We start from the raw sequence: 17,105 nt of genomic DNA, 5'->3' as shown, positions 1-17,105 counted from the left end.
TTTGAGGTAAAGAGCACTTTTCACTTCTAACAGTCCAGCGCTATTATACACACATCGGGCAGCTAACAAGATCTCGGCCAGTTCCACATCATACTGCACATGCACATGGAGGCCCTATTCATTTTTATGGGATAAATTACTCACAGGTGCATCCAGCAGTCCCTTTACGTAAGTGAATAGGAAAAAAAATCTGTCTGGCCAGAGAAAAGATCACTGGATCAGGAAGGACAATTAATATTATCCTAGGTGGGTTGCACTTAGGGAGGTGGGGGAAATAGAACTCTACTACAGTACAGGTTGTCCTAGAAAAAAAGGTCTACTTCTGCATTATCCTAATTGCTTGATCCTAATGAAATTCACTTTAAATAGACCAAATAATAGAACACATTACATTTTAATTTAACAATCAAGTTTACATATGAATAAAATCTGCAGTCCGATCAAGCCACAGTGGGCTGGTCTACATTTGAATATGTTTGCTATTTGCGCAGAAAATGTGTCCATCGGCAACCAGAGCACTTCATAACATTTGCTCTGTTCTTTCTATAGCAGGTGCTACTAAGATCTGCAAGAATGTGCTCCAAACACTGTTAAAAACATGGGGCCAGATTCAGAGAAGAGATACGACGGCGTATCTCCTGAAACGCCGTCGTATCTCGGATTGTCGTATCTATGCGACTGATTCATAGAATCAGTTACGCATAGATAGCCCTAAGATCCGACAGGTGTAACTTGTGTTATACCGTCGGATTTAAGGCTGCAATTCTAGGCCGACCGCTAGGTGGCGAGGCCATTGCGGTCGGCGTAGAATATGCAAATGACTAGTTACGGCGATTCACGAACGTCCGCGATACCCGTCGATCTAAATTTACGTTGTTTCCGTAGCGATACGTGTCATAAAGTTAAGGCTGCCTCCTAGGTGGTCTAAGCAATATTAAGTATGGCTGTCGTTCCCGCGTCAAAATTTAAAATTTCACGTCGTTTGCGTAAGTCGTCCGTGAATGGTGCTGGACGCCATTTACGTTAACGTCAAACCAATGACGTCCTTGCGACGTCATTTAGCGCAATGCAGGTCGGGTAATTTGACGGACAGAGCATGTGCAGTACGCTCGGCGCGGGAACGCGCCTAATTTAAATGGTGCCCGCCCCATTTGAATTAGGCGGGCTTGCGCCGAGCGGATTTACGTTACACCGCCGCAAGTTTACAGGTAAGTGCTTTGTGAATCAGGAACTTACGCTGTAAACCTGCGGCGGTGTAACGTAAATGGGATACGTTACGCCGCCGCTGCGCAACGTAATTCTTTCTGAATTTGGCTTATGATTCTTACCGAGGGCATATAAATGAAAGCATTAAGTCTACCTCATTTTTAATAATTATCTTTGGAGGATGAATATTTTCAGGTTCTCTGTGGCAAGAGGTCATCTGCCAAACGTCAAGAATGGTGACTGGTAGATTAGAGAACATAGCCCTCATCAATGTGTCCAGCTGCAAAGATAACCAGTCACTTCCGTGGTGAAATCGGTAGCCAGTGTTGGCCGATTTGATGATGATCTTCGTTTCAGGGCTTCGCTCTAACAGCCGAGCTGCCGCTTCTCGAATGTGATATAGCCGTCGGATATACAGTCCAACAGGGTAAGTAACGAAGTGACTCCAGCATGTTATCACAATGACCATCCCTCTCCGGATTCCCAAGTCATTCAACTCTGAAGCAATGTAGTGTATGTCACGTACTCCAATACGTGCCATGCGTAAAGGTTTCTGGTGGGCTCTCCACTGCACCAAATAATTGAGTTCTGCATCTGTGGCCAGAATTGGACCTATCGCTTGAGGCGCATGAAGACTAATCACCTTCAGAGCTAAGAATTTGAAAATAAAATGAAAGGCATCGTTAACAAATTAATCAAAATGAAGATAATGGCCCGGATTCAGATAGAATGCTCTATCTATCTGCGGGCGTAACGTATCTTAGATACGTTACACCGCTGTAACTTTGGGAACAAGTTCCATATGCACAAAGAACTTGCGCCCTTAGTTACGGCGGCGTAACATATGTGTGGCGGCGTAAGCCCGCCTGATTCAAATGGGGATGTTGTGGGCGTGTTTTATCTAAATTTAAGATGACCCCGCGTTTTTGACGTTTTTTTTTAACGGCGCTTACGCCGTCCATGAAATATCCCAGTGTGCATTGCTCCAAAGTACGCCACAAGGACGTATTGGATTCGACGTGAACGTAAATGACGTCCAGCCCTATTTGCGAACGATTTACGCAAACAACGTAAAATTTACAAAACTCGGCGCAGGAACGACGTCCATACTTAACATTAGCTACGCCTCATATAGCAGGGGTAACTATACGCCGAAAAAAGGCTAACGTAAACGACGTAGAAAAATGCGCCGGCGGACCGTACGTTTCTGAATCGGCGTAAATACCTAATTAGCATATTCCTCACGTAACTATACATAAGTGCCATCAGCGGCCAGCGTAAATATGCAGCCTAAGATACGACGGTGTAAGACACTTACGCCGGTCAAATCTTAGGGAAATCTATGCGTAACTGATTCTCTGAATCAGGCGCATAGATACGACGGCCCGCACTCAGAGATACGACAGCGTATCAGGAGATACGCCGTCGTATCTCCTATTTGAATCCGAGCCACTGATTCAATTGCATTTTTTTCTATCCATTGTCCTGTTTGGAAAGTTTTCACCACTCATTAGCAGAGATCCTAGCGAATAAAATGACGGTTGTTGCAATTTTTTATGTCACATGGTATTTGTGCAGCAGTTTTTCAAACTAGATTTTTTTATTTTATCATAAATAAAAATTAAACACAATTTTTACCCCAGTTTTTGTATGATGTGACAGATTATGTTATGCCGAGTAAATAGATACCTAACATGTTAAACTTTAAAATTGCACCAAACTTTGGTACTTAAAGCGAGGGTTCACCAGAAAAACACATTTTTAACATTAGATTGAGGCTAATTACGGGAAGCACAATTGGGTGTTTTTTTTTTAAATCAATGCAGTACTTACCGTTTTAGAGATAGATGTTCTCCGCTGCTTCCGGGTATGGGCTGCGGGACTGGGCGTTCCTATTTGATTGACAGCCTTCTGACCGTCGCATACATCGCGTCACGAGTTGCCGAAAGTAGCCGAAGTCGGTGCTTAGGCGCCGTATAGAGCCGCACCGACGTTCGGCTTCTTTGGGCAACTCGTGACGCGCTGTATGCGACGGTCAGAAGGCTGTCAATCAAATAGGAACGCCCAGTCCCGAAAACCATACCCGGAAGCGGCGAAGAACATCTATCTCTAAAACGGTAAGTACTGCATTGATTTAAAAAAAAAAAAAACATCCGATTGTGCTTCCCGTAATTAGCCTCAATCTAATGTCAATTTTTTTTTTCGGGTGGACCCCCACTTTAAAAATCTCCAATGGAGACACATTTAAAAAATGTTTACTGGTTAACAGTTTAGCGATACAGAGGTGGTCTTGTGCTAGAATTTTGCTCTCGCTCTCACAACATTTGCGGCAATACCTCACATGTGTGGTTTTGAACGCCATTTACATGTGCGGGCGTGACCTTTGTATGCATTTGCTTCTGTGTGCGAGCACGAGGGTATGGGGGCGCTTTACTTTTTTTTTTTTTTTAATTATTATTTTTATATTTTTTTCCCTTTCTTTTTTTTTATTTATCACTTCTATTCCTTTTACAAGGAATGTAAATATCCCTTGTGATAGGAATAGGGTATGACAAGTCCTGTTGCTGAAAAGTCTGAGATAAAAAATAAATTGATCTCAGGCTTCGCTTTCAGCCTCCTAGAGTCATAGAGATGGCTGGGGACCATCTAGTCCATGGCCAGCTCCCCAATTGCATGAAAGAAACCTGAGACGCACTGGAGGGTGGCGAGAGGGGGAGCGTCCTCTCCCACCGCTTGTAAAAACAATCAAGCGGCTAAACAGCCATTAAGATAGCTTTAAAGGGGTTGTAAAGGATTTTTTTTTAAATAACAAACATGTCATACTCACCTCCACTGTCCAGCTTATTTTGCACAGAGTGGCCCCGATCCTCATCTTCTGGCGTCCCTCTGCGGCTGTCTCGGCTCCTTCCGGCAAGAGCTAACCCCCTTCTGGGAAGCGCTCTCCCAAGGGGGTTAGCTTGCAGGCGTGCTCCTGTGATACAGTCGGCGACCATAGGCAATGGCTGCGCTGCTATCAATCATCCAATGAAGAGCCGAGAAGCCCGGGCCGAGAAGCCAGCACGTTCACGACGCAGGACTTTCGAGGGCTCGGGTAAGTAAAGGGGGAGGGGCTGGGGGGGCCTGTAAGCATCGGATGTTTTTTCCAGCTAAAAAAAAAGGTATCTGGATGATGCCTGCAGCTCGAAAATAGACCTGCATAACCCATTTGGCCTGAGATACCGAGGAGCCGAGAAAAGCCAAACATTGGCCTGCAGTACCTCATTTGGCCTGAGGTACGGGGGCGCAGGAAACGAGCCAAAGTGTCCTCGGGCCTTTTCGGCCGTTTTCTGCGCTCTCTGGCGCCCCACCTCTGGCCGCATTCGGTATTGCATCCCATTGAAGTCAATGCGGAACAAATAATTTTCATTCCCATTGACTTCAATGGGAAAACTCGCTTTGATATGCGAGTACTTTGGTCTTTGTGATTGTTATACTTTTTTTGATAGGTGAGAGCTGGAGTGTCTTGCATTTTATTTAGGCACATTTCTCCACTACTCTTTTGCAGCACACCATGAATGCATTGAGATATATATGTAGTGTGTGGGAGTAGGTTGGAAGCAGTGGTATATTGTCATTGCTGTATGTTTCTCTATCGAAGATGTGCCCTTTGTTACTAGGTCAGGAAGCAAAGTGAAATCTACCCAGCAGGACACAAAGAGCGCGAAAACCTGACAGGGGATCTACTCGTTTTCTTTTTTTATAACATACTTGGTATGAAAGCCACAAGGTATTCCCACCACTGTCGCATTGTAGAGTCTCCGAACATGTAGACCATCTTCCCAGCAAGGCATTTTGCTGCTTCAGTATGATTATCAAACTGTTTATTGGAGCAGACCAGAGATTTCCAGACATCTTGGTAATAAAATCCTGAGGGGTTTGGATTCTTTAGTCCAGGATTACATACAACTTTTGTACCTAGAGAAAAATAATAACAATCACTATTGTCATAGATACCATCAACATACTACTGTAAATGTGGCTAAGGCCCCGTACACACGAGAGGATCCATCCGCTGAAAAATCTCAGCGGATCGGTTTCAGCGGATAGATCCCCTGGTGTGTACGTTCCAGCGGATATTTATCCGCGGATATTTCCGATTTCCAGCAGATAAAAATTTGTTAGCATGCTAACAAATCTATCCGCTGGAATCGGCTCCAGCAGATCGATCCGGTGGTCTGTACAGACTCACCGGATCGATCCGTCCGAACCCGTCCCTCGCATGCGTCGTAATGATTCGACGCATGCGTGGATTTCCTTATATGACAGCGTCGTGCACGTCGCCGCGTTTGAATTCCGCGCAGATTTGGATCCAATGGTGAGTACATGCCAACGGATCCAAATCCGCCAGAGGATTTATCCGCGGATACGGTCCGGAGGACCGTATCCGCGGATCAATCCTATCGTGTGTACCAGGCCTAAGGCTCGGTTCACACTGCCATGACCTGAAAGCCGTGCAACTTCCGGTGTGACTTGGCCAGGTACTACTTTGATAAAAGAAATTGCCTTGAAGTAGTACAGGAACGACTTCAGTAGTGCTAATTAAGGCTGTTTTCATTGGCTAACATTGAATTTGACATGTCATTCAACTTTGGGTCTCACAAGTCGAATCCCAAGTCTAACAATGGTTTTTACCATAACCTATTTAACCGCTTGCCGCCCGCCACACGCAGATATATGTCTGCAGCATGGCACAGGCAGGCAAAAGGACGTCTATATACCGTATTTATCGGGGTATTGCGCGCTCCGGCGTATAGCGTGCACCCCTAAAGTGGACCTGCATTCCTGTAAAAAAAAAATTTAAGTACTTACAGTTTTGGTGTCTTGCGCGGCGTCCATCGGCGTCCGTCTGCGGCTTCGGTGGTGTCCTCCTCGTTGGGTCCGGCGTCCTTCTGCGGTGTCCTCCCCGCTCGATCCCCGCTTCCCGCGCTGAGTTTGAACTACTGCGCCGGCATATACCGAGCGCAGTACACTCGTGTATAGTCGGGCAGGCTCGGCTCCTCTCACGGTCACGTCCTGTGCGTCCTGTACGTCCAGGACGTGACTGCGAGAGGACCCAAGCCTGCCCGACTATACACGAGTGTACTGCGCTCGGTATATGCCGGCGCAGTAGTTTAAACTCGGCGCGGGAAGCGGGTATCGGCGTATATCGCGCACCCACGATTTTGCCCTGAATTTCAGGGCAAAAAAGTGCGCGTTATACCCTGATAAATACGGTACGTCCCCTTTAAGAAGCAGCATTGTGGACACGCACCCACCGCGAGCCCGAGTGCGGGTCCCGCGCACTCGATGTCCGTAGGCATACCCACGATCGTGTCATTGTGAGGAAGAAGGGGGAAATGCTGATGAAAACAAGCATTTCCCCAGTCTTCCTAATGACAGGACACTGACCACAGTGAGCTTCCTGTAATCGGAAGCAGTGATCACTGTTGTGTCACACACAGCCCATCCCCCTACAGTTAGAAGCGCTCCCTTAGGGCACACTTAACCCTTTCAGCGCCACCTAGTGGTTAACCCCTTCACTGCCAGTGACATTTTCACAGTAATCAGTGCATTTTTATAGCACTAATCGCTGTAAAAATGACAATGGTCCCAAAAATGTGTCAAAAGTGTCTGATGTGTCCGCCATAAAGAAGCAGTCACGATAAAAATCGCAGATCGCCGCCATTACTAGTAAAAAAAATTAATGAATAATAAAAATTCCATAATTCTATCCCCTATTTTGTAGACGTTATAACTTTTGCGCAAACCAATCAATATATACGCTTATTGCAATTTTGTTTACCAAAAATATGTAGAAGAATACGTATCGGCCTAAACTAAGGAAAAACACTTAGTTTTATATATTTATTGGTGATATTTATTATAGTAAAAAATATTGCAATTTTTTTTCAAAATTGGTGCTCTATTTTTGTTTATAGCGCAAAAAATAAAACCGCAGAGGTGATCAAATACCACCAAAAGAAAGCTCTATTTGTGGGGAAAAAAGGACGCCAATTTCGTTTGGAAGCCACGTCGCACGACCGCGCAATTGTCAGTTATAATGATGCAGTGCCGAATCGCAAAAAGTGGCCTGGTCTTTGGCCAACAAAATGGTCCGCGGCTCAAGTGGTTAATAAAAACAGAAAAAAATATCAATCTTATCTTTGAGCATGGAAACATGCTTTAATTATGAAAGCCCCTTTATGCATTTATGCACGTGAATTGGCAAATACAGTGGCCCGGATTCAGGTAGAGCGGCGTATATTTGTGCCGGCGTAGCACATCTCATATGCGCTATGCTGACGTAACTCTGAGAGGCAAGAGCAGTATTCACAAAGCACTAGCTTCCTACGTTGCGCCAGCGTAACGTAAATTGGCCGGCGTAAGCCCGCCTAATTCAAAGTAGGAAGGTAGTGGGCGTGATACATTTAAATTAACTGTGACCCCATGCAAATGAAGGGCCGAACAAACGGCGCATGCGCGCGCATGCTCAGAATCGCGTCAAATTTACTCCCTAAGATACGACGGCGCAATGCCTACGACGTGAACGTAACCTACGCCCAGCCCAGTCATGTACGACTTGCATAAACAACGTAAAATACGACGGATGTTCCGACGTCCATACCCTAACATGACTTACCCCTGCTTTATGTGGAATAACTTTATGCCGGACGCATGCCTTACGTAAACGGCGTATACTACTGCGACGGGCGCAAGTACGTCTGTATCTCGGTCATTTGCATATTCGACGCGTAAATCAATGGAAGCGCCCCTTGCGTCCAGCGTAAATATGCGCCCAGGCTCCGACGGCGTAGGAGACTTACGTCGGTCGGATGAAGCCAGATTTCAGGCGTATCTAGCATTGAGAATCTGGCGCATAGATACGACGGCGCATCTGTGCACTTACGCGGCGTATAGAAAGATACGTCGGCGTAAGTGCTTTAAAAATCCGGGCCATTATCTTTAAAAAAAAAAAACTGAAGGTTTGATAATAGTTTGGCACATGGTTCAAGCAAGTTGGATTCAGTTGCATTTAGTAAGAAACATGTTTTTGAAATTTAAAAACATACCTTTTGTGACATTCTTCTGAGGAAGGACGTTAAGCGACCCAAGTTTTGATGGGATTTCTTGGTCAATGAGTGATCTGACGGGGTTGAAGAAATAAGGTTCTTAAAAGTTGAAACTGTGGAATTTATCATTCAAATAAATTATATGGCGTCAATAACACAAAAAAAATGTTGGACATAAAACTAGTACTTTATGTCTGGTTGAGTACTTTGTTCCCTGTAAAGATTTAATTTTTTTCTAGTTTGCGTGAGAAAAAAAATGAACCTGCTTTATTGATCTGCTTCTCTTAACTATGTTTCAGCGTTTTGCCCAGTATCCTCTGCTTCTCAATGGGTGCCTCTGCTTGCTCAATGTGATATTCATTGCAGACATATCTGGGATGTTACTTCAGTGCCTTTCATCACTTCAAGAGCAAACAGCCTATGGCAGATTTTGTGAGCTAATTGTCCCATTCTTCTGTCTGGTTTTAAAGTAGACTTGTCTGCTCTCCAGCCTTATCTCTAGTCTGCACCAGGGCTGTCTTAATGAGAGGGCACACCTGGGCACTGCCCAGGGGCCCCAGCTGCATGGGGGGCCTCTGCACTATCCCCAAAGCAGGGTATAAAGGGGTCAGAGTACTGGGGGGATATCTGGGGTGTAGAGAATTCAGAGTGCTGGGGGGGGGATATCTGGGGTAAAAAGGGGTCAGAGTGCTGGGGGGATATCTGGGGTGTAGAAAGGTCAGAGTGCTGGGGGAATATCTGGGGTGTAGAGGGGGTCAGAGTTCTGGGGGGATATCTGGGGTTTAGAGGGGTCAGAGTGCTGGGGGATATCTTGGGTGATAAGGGGTCAGAGTGCTGGGGGGTTATCTTGGGTGTAGAAGGGTCAGAGTGCTGGGGGGATATCTGGGGTGAAAAGGGGTTTAGAGTGCTGGGGGGATATCTGGGGTGAAAAGGGGTCAGAGTGCTGGGGGGATATCTGGGGTGTAGAAGGGTCAGAGTTCTGGGGGGATATCTGGGGTGTAGAGGGGTCAGAGTGCTGGGGGGATATCTAGGGTGTAGAGGGGTCAGAGTGCTGGGGGGGAAAAGGGGTGTAGAGGGGTCAGAGTGCTGGGGGGATATCTGGGGTGTAGAGGGGTCAGAGTGCTGGGGGATATCTAGGGTGTAGAGGGGTCAGAGTGCTGGGGGGGAAAGGGGTGTAGAGGGGTCAGAGTGCTGGGAGGATATCTGGGGTGAAAAGGGGTCAGAGTGCTGGGGGGATATCTGGGGTGAAAAGGGGTCAGAGTGCTGGGGGATATCTGGGGTGTAGAGGGGTCAGAGTGCTGCGGGGATATCTAGGGTGTAGAGGGGTCAGAGTGCTGGGGGGATATCTGGGGTGTAGAGGGGTCAGAGTGCTGGGGGATATCTGGGGTGTAGAGGGGTCAGAGTGCTGGGGGGATATCTGGGGTGAAAAGGGGTCAGAGTGCTGGGGGATATCTGGGGTGTAGAGGGGTCAGAGTGCTGCGGGGATATCTGGGGTGAAAAGGGGTCAGAGTGCTGGGGGGATATCTGGGGTGTAGAGGGATCAGAGTGCTGGGGGGTATCTGGTCTGTTTACCTGTGCTGTCTCCATTGTAGGGGCCCCAGAGCATTACATTGCCCAGGGGCCCATGATGCTATTAAGACAGCCCTGGTCTGAACCCAACCACATCTCTGTTTTATTTTGGCACTTTCCTGGCTTGCTGTCTATTTGTCATTTGTTCCCAGGAAAGCCAAAGAGATGTGACCTGAGAGGCCAAGCAACCTTAACCAATCAACATTTTGGAAAGGTTACTGTTGAAAGTTTTGTGGGTTCTTAACTAATTCATGTTCTAGGATTTACCTTCTACATCTACAATTTTTCCACACTGGGTGCAAAATGCCAGGGTACCCTATCAGCTTGACACCCAGGGTTTAGATCTGAGCAGCTATGGAACAGCCCTGGGGGCCACCCTAAACGTCTTTTAAACACTATTCTGAGTTTCAAAGTCAGAATTCTGAGAATTAAAAGCCAGAATTCTTAGTTTGAAAATCAGAATTCTGGGAATAAAACTTTGGGCCATACAAAAAATTATTAAACACAATTGTGAATTTGAAAGTCAGAATTTTGAGATTTCCAGGGAAGCCAAAGAGCTGTAACCTGAGATTTGCCAATCACCTTTTTTGGGGGGAACAGAAAAGTGGTGAGTATGTGGTCTCCCTTATGGTTTGACCCCTCTCACCATTTTTTGTGCCTTAAATCACCTGGTCTATATATTTATTTTCTCTTATTTTTATAACAGATACAATCTACATGCATCTGCCCCTGAGGAAGCGAGCGGAGCTCGCGAAACGCGTAGGGCATATACGATGCGTTTGTATACCTGTTTTATTTAAGGACTCTTGTTGTCGGCTGTATGCTCACACCTTGTCCCTATATCAACTATTTTTGTATATATATTAATTTTGTACTGTGTGCATGTTGTTATTGGCTGAACTGTTTACAACCTTTATTGATTCTTTTTAGAGTCATTTTTAACCATCTGTATTGTTGTTTTATGGATGTACTATATTTGCAATGTATCTACACTTATTTTGTACTATGTATATGAACGTCTCCGTTTCTGTCATATTTCATTTGTTACCATTAAACTGTTTTTCTTTGCAATATGTGTGAACATGTGCCCACTCTATTCCACCTCACTCAAAGTCCCAATGGGGAACCTCCTTTTTTCAGTTTTTGTTTGGGGGGGAAAGGTTACTGTAAAGCCTCATACACACGATCAGACTTCCAACTGACTTTTCCGTAGATTTTGGTCCGAAGAAGGCGTTGACCGTGAACTTTGTATGCATACACATGGTATGTTTTTTTAGCCAACAAACACGAACGTAGTGACGTAATAGACATACTACCTGGTTTTTCTGCTCTTTACCGCTGCCCTTTGGGCAACTTCTGCTATTGTTGTCTGATCTTTAGCATTGGTTCTGAGCATATGAGTTTGTACTTTGGACTTTAGTCCAATGGACTTCTGTATACACGATCGGATTAGTCGACGTAGGACAGGGAAAGTTTGTCTGTTCTCACAGTGAACATTTGTCCGATGAAAAAGCGAAAAAGTTTGTCCGATGGAGCGTACACATGGTTGGATTGTCTGCAAAAACAGATCTATCTGAGTTTTTTTGACAAAGTCAGATCGTGTGTACCAGCCTATAAAAGTTTTGTGGACTCTTAACTAATTCATGGTCTAGGATTTACCTTGTACATCTACTATGGTTCCACACTGGGTGGAAAATGCCAGGATCCCCTGTCAGCTTGACATGCAAGGTCTAGATCTGATTAGCTATGTAAGAGCCCTGGGACCACCCCTATGGTGCTCGGAATTTCCGAACAAATGTTCGATGGGAGCTTGTTGTGTAGGCTCCATTGGACATTAGCTGTCGGAATTTCCGACAACAAAAATTAAAAAACTGGTTCTTAAATTTTCTGACAATAAAATCCTTTCTCGTAAATTTCCATTGTGTGTAGACAATTCCGACGCACAAAATTCCATGTATGCTCTGAAAAAACGGAAGCGCTCGGTCTGATAAAACTAGCGTTTGTAATGGAAATAGCACATTTGTCACGCTGTAACGGACTGAAAAGCACGAAGCTGAAAAACACGATTTGTCTCTTACCAAACTTCTGCAAAACACGACTGGTATTGAACTTCCCTTTAATAGTGCCGTTGTACATGACCGTGTTCTTGGCGTTCGGAATTTCTGACAACATTTGTGTGACCGTGTGTATGCAAGACAAGTTTGAGCCAACATCCGTTGGAAATTTATCCACGGTTTTGATGTTGGAATGTCCGATCGTGTGTACGCGGCATAAGACATTTTTAAATACAATTCTGAGTTTAAAAGTCAGAATTCTGAGATTAAAACTTTGGGCTGTACAAAAATGTATTAAACACAATTTTGAGTTTGAAGGTCAGACTTCTGAGATTAAAAAGTCACAATTCTGACATCGAAAGTCAGAAGTCTGACTTTCAAACTCATAATTCTGGACCAGATTCAGGTACAAATACGTTACGCTGCGGCGTAACGTATCCCATTTACGTTACACCGCCGCAGGTTTACAGCGTAAGTGCCTGATTCACAAAGCACTTACCTGTAAACTTGCGGCGGTTAAACGTAAATCCGCTGGGCACAAGCCCGCCTAATTCAAATGGGGCGGGCACCATTTAAATTAGGCGCGTTCCCGCGCCGAACGTAATGCGCATGCTCCGTCCGTCAAATTACCCGACGTGCATTGCGCTAAATGACGTCGCAAGGACGTCATTGGTTTCGACGTTAACGTAAATGGCGTCCAGCGCCATTCACGGATGACTTACGCAAACGACGTGAAATTTCAAATTTCGACGCGGGAACAACGGCCATACTTAAAGGGTCACTAAAGGAAAAAAAATTTTTAGCTGAAATGACTGTTTACAGGGCATAGAGACATAATAGTTAACTGATTCCTTTTAAAAATGATTAAAAATAGATAAAAAAACAATCATATAATGTGCCTGCAGTGTAGTTTCGTTTTTGCTGTTGTTTGCTGGTTCTCTGATGTACAGAGAGCCACTAGAGGGCAGTCAGCCAATAGAGAGCAGTGATACTTTGTCTAAAACTCCTCAGCACCAATCCAGTTTCGTTTTACACACACCTCCTTGATTAGTGACCACCGTGAGAAATCTCCCAGTACTGTGGTTATCAGGAAACAGGCAACCAGGAAGTGTCCAAAACAGAGAGAGATTTACAGCAACATGAAAGCAAAAACGAACAATGAGAACATGAAACCAGGACTGCAGCAAGGTAAAGGAAGCTATTTAGCTGAAAAAAAAAATTCCTTTAGTGACCCTTTAACATTGGCTAGGCCACCTAGAGGGCAGCCTAAGTTTTGCGCCGCATATCTCTACGGAAACAACGCAAATTTAGAGCGACGGGCAAAGCGGACGTTCGTGAATCGGCGTAAGTAGTCATTTGCATATTCTACGCCGACCGCAATGGAATCGCCACCTAGCGGCCGGCCTAGAATTGCATCCTATGATCCGACGGTGTAAGTCAATTACACCTGTCGGATCTTAGGGCTATTTATGCGTAACTGATTCTATGAATCAGCCGCATAGTTATGACGGGCGAATCACAGAGATACGACGGCGTATATGGAGATACGACGGCGTATCAGGAGATACGCCATCGTATCTCTTTTGTGAATCTGGCCCTCTGTCTTTTAATCTGAGAATGCTGACTTTCAAACTAATGCCGCGTACACACGACCGTTTTTCATGATGAGAAAATGCCATTTTTTTAATTGGTTGTTAAAAATGGTTGTGTGTAGGCTCCAGAGCATTTTTCTCAACGAGAAAAATGGCTGTTAAAAATTTAGAAGTAAATATATTGAAGATCAAGGCCTTCTCTCACCATGTAGGCGCTATGGGCTAAAGGAAATATGTAACAGATAACTAATGACTCAATGTTACCATTTATCATTCAATATCAGCAGCCGCTTAAAAAAACTAAAACATCAAAAATTTATAGTAGATTTCAAATAAGAAATAAAACGTATCAATTACTACAGCAGCGCTAGTTGTCACTTTAAACGTGACCCCTCTTTCCTATGACCATGCATAGAAGGAAATGGTATTTAAGATGAAGTGACATAAGTCAGAGTCCAGTGAAAGAAGTGCTTTGTGAAGAATGGTAAGCTCTCCGCTACAGATGACATCAAACGTGCACACTCCACCTTTCAAGCTTCTCCCGTGTCAATCTCCCCTCATGGGTATCTACTCACCGAAAGGTAGAGTTCAACAAGCCCTGAACCTTTGTATCGTCCAACTTTCCTCCAATTCCAAAGCCTGTAGTCAATGAGCACGCTCTGCTCCTGATAACCACCGGTTGTGAGAGCAGAAAAAGACTGGAGATGGTGTAATACCAATTTAAGTCTTTATTCCGCAAACTGCATCAATCAGCTTTTTGACATAATTAGCACCATTCGTTTAAAAGATCGTTAGACAACAATATAATGACCAGGTTGTTTCCTGGCTCTCAGTGGGATAGCTGGCGTGTGTCAGTCCCGTCCACCGCAGATAGACAACACTCTGCTTCCGCACAATGGAGCACAGCTGGAACACAGCGCACAGCACGTTACTTCCTGTATGTCGTGAGGTCACGCCCTGAAGTTTCGTCCTTTTGACGCCCTCAGAGGAAGTCGAAAGGACGAAACATCAGGGCGTGACCTCATGACATACAGGAAGTAACGTGCTGTGCGCTGTGTTCCAGCTGCGCTCCATTGTGCGGAAGCAGAGCGTTGTCTATCTGCGGTGGACGGGACTGACACACGCCGGCTATCCCATTGAGAGCTATATCATTGTCTAACGATCTTTTAAACGAATGCTGCTAATAAGTCAAAAAGCTGATTGATGCAGTTTGCGGAATAAAGACTTAAATTGGTAATACACCATCTCCAGTCTTTTTTTGCTCTCACAACCGGTGGTTATCAGGAGCAGAGCGTGCTGATTGACTACAGGCTTTGGAATTGGAGGAAAGTTGGACGATGCAAAGGTTCAGGGCTTGTTGAACTCTACCTTTTGGTGAGTAGATACCCATGAGGGGAGATTGACACGGGAGAAGCTTGAAAGGTGGAGTGTGCACGTTTGATGTCACCTGCAGCGGAGAGCTTACCATTCTTCACAAAGCACTTCATTCACTGGACTCTGACTTATGTCCCTTCATCTTAAATACCATTTCCTTCTATGCATGGTCATAGGAAAGAGGGGTCACGGTTTAAAGTGACAACTAGCGCTGCTGTAGTAATTGATACGTTTTATTTCTTATTTGAAAATTTACTATAAATTTTAGATGTTAAAAATGTAGAACCTGCTTGCATTGGGTCATGACGTGGTGCACGTGAAGCACGCACGTCGGAGGGAGGAGCTGCCCGTGAGACGGATTCGACCTGGACACGGCTGCGGGTGATGGAGGGATCTAGACCCGGCGGAGCTCCAGGGAAGACGGACGAGATGTGGCGAGGGAGTCCGCCGTGCAGTTAGTCTGCTCACCCCGCAGTCAACATCACCCCCCGTTGATCTCCGAGAGCCCTTCGTCCTCCGACCCCCCCTCGTACGCACCCGGCGGCAGGTGACAAGTGCGGTGGATCAGCTGGGAAGCTTCCAGCTGCGGCGAGCGGGCTGGCTGCCCCCCCCCCCCCCCCCCCCCGCTTTTCTCGCATAGATTCCAGCCCATCACAGCACCAGGTGGAAAAAAAAAAAAAAACACAGAGAAGCACATCCAGAGAAACGGCATGAGGTAATATTAACCCTTTTCTCCATGTCAAAAACAGTATGTGGACCTTGTGAAAAATGAAGACTGGGTAAGAAAGTGGAGTTCTTATACCTTATGTGCAATACTCTATGTGTCATAAGTGGACATGTGAAAGTTTTATTTTTTCTTCACTCCCTATATGCTCCTAATTTGCTTAAGCACCTATGGTCTTCTTGATTCTAGTCTCATACCTGGTGGATACATACACTGATACCGACTGGAGGGGGAGGGGTGGAAAAGCATGAGATACCCCCGCTCCACCATACTTGCCTCTATCAATTGTTGTTTGTTTATGGGTCTCTAGGGGGCATTGCTTGGGTCTACTGGCGAAAAATATTGGACAGCCGCTCTCTAGGGGCCTTACCTACCCCGACCGGCAATTGGAAGGGAAGGGGAAAAGAATAAAAAAAAAAAAGATAAAATATATATATATATATATATATATTTAAAGGGGAAATAGTGCTAAGGTATCACATCAGGAGCTTAGGTACCAGTCACATAAGAGACACTATTCCCACCTCCGCAGGGCTAGGTTAAATCACAGGAAGGCCGGACCGGAGCACCAGGGGAACACTGGAGTTGCAGCCAACACCACTGGTCTAACCTAGTTTTTTTTTTTGCTGGGCGAGCAGAGGTCGATAGAGGGCATAGCGTGCAGCAGGCCCACTTTACCTAAAAGCTTTCTGTACCCCAAGACGGTCTCTAAAGGTTTCGAGGGTGAAAATTCCCTCAAATCAGTGGGTACGCAACTCTTCCTGTCCACCCACCCTAACGTTCTGGGTAGTTCACGGAAACTTTTAAAGAGCTCTGGAAATACTGGGAGTCAGTATTCTTGCCGTTTTTCAGAAACAACCAATATCTCCCCCTAGTACTCTCAACTTCCGTCTCAGCAGGTTTTGAAAAAAAAAAAATATATACAGCGTCAAAAGGAGGGAAAAAAAAGAAAATAAAGAAAAAATAAAAAAAAGAGAGAAGGGGGGGTGGAGGCCTGCCCCTCTCTGCTCAAACTGGGGAAACGTATCAGAACGACAAAGAAATACAATATGAACAAGTCAACAAGGGGGGCTGCCCCGAAAATCCCCAAAGAGACTTCCTCCGTGAGTACGATCAGACACTACATGACCCCGGACGGGAGCTCAAAGAGCCCAGGCCCGACAAAAAAAATTGAAAAAACTGGGATTACTAAAAAGGGAGTGGGGGGATTGCCATCCCCAATTGCCGATATTTCAACAGATTCAGAACACGTATCTAACCAAATGGATGACCCCAGCCTGGGCTCCCATGTCCCCACCATGGGTGAAATGGACGTAATGTTAAAAAGGGTGGAGAATGTAATAAGAGAGGAAATTAGTACATTAAGAACCGACCTATTCCATATGTTAGAACGAGTAGAGGAAGTTGAGAAAAGAATAGAAAAGCAAGATCTTGATCTTAGCGAATTAAAAAACCAACACTTGACTATGAAACAAAACCAGAGATGGCTGCAATACCG

The 17,105-nt window shown here is 45.3% G+C and overlaps 1 protein-coding gene across 1 annotated transcript in view; it reads right to left on the bottom strand.

Moving 5' to 3' along the window:
* Window positions 1–1,247: 1,247 nt before the first annotated feature.
* LOC120933628 (NXPE family member 3-like) overlaps window positions 1,248–17,105 on the bottom strand; it is a 28,128-nt gene continuing 12,270 nt past the window's right edge. Inside the window, exons 3-5 of the mRNA XM_040346938.1 lie at window positions 8,295–8,368; window positions 4,954–5,160; window positions 1,248–1,857 (exon numbers count right to left, since the gene is read on the bottom strand). Coding sequence (XP_040202872.1) covers window positions 1,325–1,857; window positions 4,954–5,160; window positions 8,295–8,368 — 814 coding nt within the window. The 3' untranslated portion in view covers window positions 1,248–1,324. The remainder of the gene's footprint in view (window positions 1,858–4,953; window positions 5,161–8,294; window positions 8,369–17,105) is intronic.

The sequence above is a fragment of the Rana temporaria genome, chromosome 3 (genome assembly GCF_905171775.1).
Source record: "Rana temporaria chromosome 3, aRanTem1.1, whole genome shotgun sequence".
In the NCBI taxonomy this organism is placed as follows: Eukaryota; Metazoa; Chordata; class Amphibia; order Anura; family Ranidae; genus Rana; species Rana temporaria.
This window is presented reverse-complemented; position numbering and strand designations above follow the sequence as displayed.